Source organism: Amaranthus tricolor, chromosome 4, assembly GCF_026212465.1.
Source record: "Amaranthus tricolor cultivar Red isolate AtriRed21 chromosome 4, ASM2621246v1, whole genome shotgun sequence".
NCBI classification, from domain to species: Eukaryota; Viridiplantae; Streptophyta; class Magnoliopsida; order Caryophyllales; family Amaranthaceae; genus Amaranthus; species Amaranthus tricolor.
Window position 1 is genome coordinate 7,890,624 of NC_080050.1, and position 6,826 is coordinate 7,897,449.

The following is a 6,826-nucleotide window of genomic DNA, read 5'->3' on the forward strand; positions in this document are numbered from 1 at the left end:
TAACTAGTTTTACTTTTCTGTTGCAGCGTGTCAACCCCATTGATCTTGTCTCTCCCTTCTACTGTGATATCCTTTACCAAGAATGCCCAGCTTAAGGTATCACATCCCTTTGGTCTTTTATATTTGAAAAGTATTAAGCTTTATTGCAACTATGATGAATACTTTCTTGCTCTTTGATGTAATGCAATTAATCTGCTACTTTCATACATCAACTTAAAGGTTCTGAGTTTTGACTTGGGTTTCCTCTCATCATTAGCATAGGCATTCTATAACTTTCGGAGCTTTTGTTTTACTTTTAGAGGCAAAAACTTAAAGTCCCAAATTTTTAATGCTGAAACACACTAAACCTGCTTATATACTTCTTTACTGCTATAGTTTGTAAGAAAACTATCCAGGCTCTATATCTAGGGTCCCTGCTCACACTATTCATAATTGTACAGTATGTATACTGAGCCAGCTTATATATGGACTTTTGTTTTTCGTTATATCTCTGTTGCAATTCATAGTTTTGGCGTTTTTACATGCACATTGATTTTATGAAACAATATTAAGCATTCTATACGTGATCTGTGCCTGTGAGCTTATCATGACTTCCAAGTGCTACTTGTTTGCAATTGATAAAATATGATATACTCTATATCTAGGGTCCGTTTTATATAGTATGCCCTATTGTATCAACCATCTATTTTTTTTTTAATTCAATGCCCTATTGTATCAACCATCTATTTTTTTTTTAATTCACTCAAGTCATTGTATACTAACCTGCTGTAGTGCAACCTGTTTGCAATGGATAAAATATGACAACTTGTTTTTCTTAGTCTACATAAATCATTGTTTACTTTCCTGCTGTATTCTGCACATAACTCATTCAGTGTATCTAATTGCTGCAAGTGCCAATTTATAAATTGCCTAGTTCTACTCCAATTTTCTTGACTGTAATATGTGTGAGCAGGTTAAAGTAAGCACTGTTCTTGGGTCCGCAGCACCTCCTTTGACCGTGAAAATCGTGCAAGCTGCCAGTTCTGATTCGAAGAATGCTCCGATAATTGAGAACCAGGTATCAAACCAAGTTGGCTTATGTTGCTGGATTGTTCCATCAAATTAAGTTTCTAAAAATTGAAGCTTTTTCATTGACTTATCGGCTAACGATACCAAATATATATTATCAGGAACTCAAGTACGATGTTGTTACTGGATACCATGTATTGGATGCTTTGCCAAAGGACTTTGATGTTGGGAAATATGAATTTGTTTTCAAGGTGCCATTCTATTAGAAGTATACCTCTGAGTCTCTGTTGGCTGGTGCAAAAGATCTGACCATTTTGTTTCTTTTTCCTGGATCATGGTTTAGATTGCTCTCAATAATCCAAGCCAGAGTGATAAGTATGCGACAGGAGGCCGAACTTGGGTCAAAGTATACTTCACCGGAGAAATTAAAGTAGAAAATGCCGAGATATCTGTCCTTGATAGTGATCTTAGCAATGTGGAATCTAAAAAGTAAGTTTGTTTTCTCCTTTGTAACTTGTCATGATTTCTTCCCCATCACTTTGCTCCCAAGCTATATATCTTTATCAACTTTTTACTGTTTTCCGTACCTCGTCTTTTATCCATCTTTCTCGAACTCTAAGCATGATGTTTTCAGATTGGTTTTTTACATTTTGATATCCTTCTCAAATCTTTCTTTCAAGTTTCTCTTATGAACAAATTCGACTAATTATTCTATTTTTGACAATAGTTGAACATTTGCGATTGAACTATTGCTTATTTCGGGTTGTTTTTGTCCGCTTCAATTATGCATTAGTCTACTGCCCCTTAAAAATTTCGACGTGAGTCAGTTTGTCACTCCTGTTTCCTGTTCTGGACGTAACTTGACATGGTAAAAAAATGCTTATTAGTAATCAAGTACTAATATGCTTAACATGGAGTTGCAGGTTAGATTTGTCTGTAGATAGTTCAATTTCGCTGTCAGCAACTCATCTTCAGAAGCTGCGCCTCAACTTTCTGTTGGCATCACCATCAGGGAAGGCATTCAAACCCCATCAGGTTTGAATTTTGTCCTTTTGTTATAGATCACTTCATTATCACTATATAGTTTGCTAATCGCGATATCACCAGGCATTGTTGAAGCTGAGACATGAGACAAATGTTGAGCATGTATTTGTGGTTGGGAATTCAGGGAAAAAGTTTGAAATCTTATTGGTGAGCTTCCTTTTTTTTTCCTTTTGTAATTATGTCATATATGAGTTCCTCTATTTGCTTCATTAAATAACTAGAACCATTAATTGTCTAAGTTAGATCAGTTAAACATTTTGAAATTTTTATGTGAGAGTAGTTTTACAATGGAATCCCGATAAATTTGTTATGGATCCACCATGAATATGCACTTTATGACTGTTGACTGGGATGAATGATGAGCATCTATTACACCTGCAACAAAACTTCTAGTAATCCACTTCAAGTATTCTAGAGGAAGTCCAAGGGCAACAAGGAAAATGCGACTCAAATTTGATAAGCAGTTTTGTGTTAGTGTGGAAAGGTGGGAACTGAAAGGGCTATAGGCTTCTTTTTGAGGTGGAAAGGGAGGCAATTGGGCAAGTTTGTTTTGGAGAAACTTCATAAAATGATCAAAATATCTATGGTCTAATCTATGCAACCCCCTCCTTCCATAGAAATATTTATTTGCTTGACCTATTGTATATGTATGTTACGATTCTTTTTTATTTTCAGTAGTGAATAAGATAAGAAATAGTCCCTCTGTCCCTTTGAGTTTGCACCGTAAAACTCAATTATGTGAGCTTTTTGAGTCCTATAGTGCAAACTCAAAGGGACAGAAGGAGTATTGATTAGTGAATCATAATGTAAGCAGACATGAGCCTTTAGACCTTCGTAGAAGGTTTTAGAATTCTCCGTTGTGGGAGATATTTTACATCTCACCATGTTTTTTACATTATTTCTCTTTTGGTATTCCACTAACTCTATTTTAAGTAATTCTTCCATTCTTGCTCCTCTGTCCCCACATTCCCAACTCCCAAGGTTATGGTTAATGTTAAGAACAACATGGAATGGAGGGAGGATTGAATCATACAAGAATTCCTTGACAGTCTCCTGAACTTAATTGTTTTTAGCTGCGTGCTTTGAAGTTCATAACTGAATTTTATTGGGCATGTCTGCTTTGAAATTTGGAAGTTGTGAAAGCTCTTCTAGTGGGCTAAATATGCATAATACCTGCGATTATTAGAAATTTCGAATTGCTAAATTGTAAAGGAGATATGTCGCATATGGGTTTCAGCTTTGTAATATGGCCAATGTGGTAATTGCTGCATATTGGTACTTCTTTTGAATTTGAGTTTGACATTTAATTATATTCCTTCAACCGTTTTTGGTGGATTTTATAACAAATCTCAAGTTTGTAGATTTATTTTTTTTCGTTTGAGTGTTTAGTATTGCTGGCTCGGATTTGGAACCCCTTAAATTTTTTGGTTAGTAATTCTGAAATTAGCATGGATCTCATTCACAATACTCTATTACCCCAATACCATTGTGTATGTCATTCATTAATCTTTATAAATTAAGCATCTCATACTTTTCTCAATTTTTTCTGTAGGATTTCCTTGGACTAGTGGATAAGCTCTTTTACCTCTCTGGCAAATATGATCTTCAACTAACAGTCGGAGATGCTGTCATGGTAATTATGCGTATGTTGGTATCTTTACTGTTCCAAGATTTGTGATGACTTAATATTAAATTGTCCCTTTCAGGAAAACTCGTTCTCTCGGTCCTTGGGTCATATCGATTTAGATCTTCCTGAAGCACCTGAAAAGGCAACTCGTCAACCTCTTCAGCCAACGGACCCTCTCTCGAGGTTTGGACCCAAAGCAGAAATAGCACATATTTTCAGAGCTCCAGAAAAGCGTCCACTTAAGGAACTATCTCTTGCTTTCTTGGGCCTTACCCTTGTCCCACTTGTAGGATTCCTGATTGGGGTGAGTTTATTGCTCAAGCCTTATCACTTTCTTGCTACCTACTGTTAATTTTGTTTTCAAAAAGAAGTTTATATGCTAAAAGGTAAATTAATTCCTTTTTTTAGGTTTAAATAGCATTAATAAACTGTAATAAATTGAACTTCTAACGGTCCATTTGGTAGGTGGTATTAAACGGTGGTAATGGAAATGAAAACTAGTGTAATTTTGGTTAAAAAATCTCTTGGCTACCTTGATGACCATGCTTGTCCAACTTTAATCATCTCATTTTCTTCATAAAATCCATTCCAATGCATTACCATTGGGAGAGGTGGTATTAAGTAGTAATGGAAATTTGTAAACAAAAAAACTTTTGTGATCAAAGTTTCATCACCATGGAAATGACATGGAACTCTTGATGAAATTTTACACTATAAATCATTCCCATTATGACCATTTAGTACCACTAACCAAACAAGCCGTAAATGTTTAATAGCTTCTTACCAGTTTGGTCACTCTGCATCTATGTCACATGATTTGCTAATTTCTTTGTGAATCGCAAATCGGAAAAAGTGAATTATGAAAAGTTTTAGGCTTTTGTATGGTTCTTTTGAGTGAATTGCGAATTTGAAAAGTGAATTAGCTAGCGAATTATGTAACACTGTCCTGCATGAAAGTAAATTATTCTTGACAAACAGTATTCCGTGCATTTGTTACCAACTGTTGCAATAAACTAACTACTTTTATCTAACTATTTGTTTTTGATGTCAAATTTTTATGTCTCTGCTTAACGTTTTCTGTTGTGCCTTGATGCAGCTGCTTCGCCTTGGGGTCAACTTCAAGAACTTCCCGAAAGCATCAGTACCTGCTACATTTGCTGCACTCTTCCATGTCGGAATTGCTGCTGTACTCTGCCTCTATGTGCTTTTCTGGCTGAAGGTTTATTTTTTCACTATTTCTCTTAGATATCAGGATGCCACCTCTTATATAGCTTTTTTTGATGCTTGATGTGCATAATTGCATTTTGATTGTTACAAATAACTAGTCTTGTCGAGGCAAATTTCATTTATGTTATCCATCCCGAAAAATGCTACATTTACTACTTTTTATCTATCCTCTCCATCCCTATATAATTGGCCACATTCAAGTTTAAGATATTCTCGGACAGTATTTTTCACTTTATTATTAGATCTCCATATTTTCGAGCGAGGGTCTCTTTGGTCGCGCTCTCCTTTATAGGTATGAGTTGCCGCCTTCCTCCCCTCTCCAGACCCTGATATGGGCGGGATATACTTGGTATGATGATGATGATTATTATTAGATCTCCACATTTCTTATTTAGTTTTAAGTATTTCTAAGATCGGTAAGGTGTTGTCAATGGTAATTTGGAAATTTTCATATTAGCTTTGCTATAATCGAGAGGCGAATTGTGCTAGGAAGAATTAGAGTAGAAACGCTACGTTTTTGTTTTCCTAATTTTGTGCATTTATGGACTATAAGAGATTCTATACTTAAACTTCTGATATTATTTTGCAGTTGAATTTGTTTACAACACTGAAGTACTTGAGCTTCTTGGGAATTGTCTTGATATTTGTTGGTCATAGGACTCTTTCCCACCTCGCCTCAGCATCTGCCAAATTGAAATCTACGTAAGGAATAGGCTTTGATCGCTTGATATGTTTTCGGGGCACGAATTTACATGCGAAATCACCTTTCGGAAACTTGACAAAAATGTTTAGACTCAATTTTGTAGAATTCGTTTCTCTTGAGAGTACATGCTATAGTGTAGTTTTTTTAAGAGAATTGTATACATATATTTACTTCTACATCTATTTGCATTTTCTCTTCAATGAAGTTCATTTTCCAAGCGTCTTTGCTTGTGTTCTATGCTTTTGTCCCTTTAATATGATTTCTTTTACGTTGTGTTTAATAATAAGATTCAATTAAAAAAAAACAAAGAATTTCAAAATAATATGCTATGACTGATATTTGGGGATAATGGTTTACGAAAGGGTAATTAGGTAATTATAATATTAGGAATAACTTGGGGAATAAGTTAGTTTTAAATGGTAGTTTTCTTATAAATAAGATGAATTAGAGGTTCATTAGTATCAAGAAGATTGTTAAGAAAATTGTGGGTGAGTTTATACTCTTTTTAGGAGACCTCAAGCTTTTCGAATTGCTTGATCTATCTTTCATTATTTTGTAATCGTTCTTTAATCATTATATTGATAGTATAATTCATCTTTTGTCCTTTTAATCTCTATTTTACTATTTTAGTTCAATTGAATTGGACTAAAACGGTAAAATAGAAATTGAAATGATAGAATGACAAGAGAAATTATACTATCAAATTGATGATTAAAGAACGATTACAAAGTAACGAAAGATAGATCAAGCCATTCTAGAAACTTGAGATCTCCTAAAATGAGTATAAACTCACCCATAATTTTCTTAACAATCTACTTGATACTAACGAGCCTCTAATTCCTCTTATTTATAAGAAAACTACTATTTACAACTAACTTATTCCCCAAGTTACTCCTAATATTGTAATTACTTAATTACCCTTTCGTAAACCATTATCCCCAAATATCAAGTCATAGCATAATAATGTTTGAGCATTTATTTTCAAAATAAGGTGAAATTGGCTAAAATCTAAAATTGAATATTTTTATTTGCTAAACGCTTAGCTTGAGCCAATGTAGATTTCAAAAAATTGTTCTTATTGAGCTTTCATACTTGAAAATTAGTAAATGAGGCAAATCGCACAAAGCACACGACTTGGCCAAGATAAAGTCCACACAAAATGTGCAACTTGTCCTAAGCCAAGTCGTGTAATTTTGTGATTGAATTTAGTTTTTTTT

At 34.3% G+C, this 6,826-nt stretch overlaps 1 protein-coding gene across 1 annotated transcript in view; it reads left to right on the top strand.

Annotated features, from left to right (window-relative positions):
* LOC130810293 (dolichyl-diphosphooligosaccharide--protein glycosyltransferase subunit 2) overlaps window positions 1-5,826 on the top strand; it is a 13,994-nt gene extending 8,168 nt beyond the window's left edge. Inside the window, exons 11-20 of the mRNA XM_057676296.1 lie at window positions 27-96; window positions 953-1,057; window positions 1,170-1,259; window positions 1,352-1,497; window positions 1,932-2,043; window positions 2,116-2,199; window positions 3,605-3,685; window positions 3,759-3,983; window positions 4,776-4,898; window positions 5,496-5,826. Coding sequence (XP_057532279.1) covers window positions 27-96; window positions 953-1,057; window positions 1,170-1,259; window positions 1,352-1,497; window positions 1,932-2,043; window positions 2,116-2,199; window positions 3,605-3,685; window positions 3,759-3,983; window positions 4,776-4,898; window positions 5,496-5,612 — 1,153 coding nt within the window. The 3' untranslated portion in view covers window positions 5,613-5,826. The remainder of the gene's footprint in view (window positions 1-26; window positions 97-952; window positions 1,058-1,169; window positions 1,260-1,351; window positions 1,498-1,931; window positions 2,044-2,115; window positions 2,200-3,604; window positions 3,686-3,758; window positions 3,984-4,775; window positions 4,899-5,495) is intronic.
* Window positions 5,827-6,826: the final 1,000 nt, after the last annotated feature.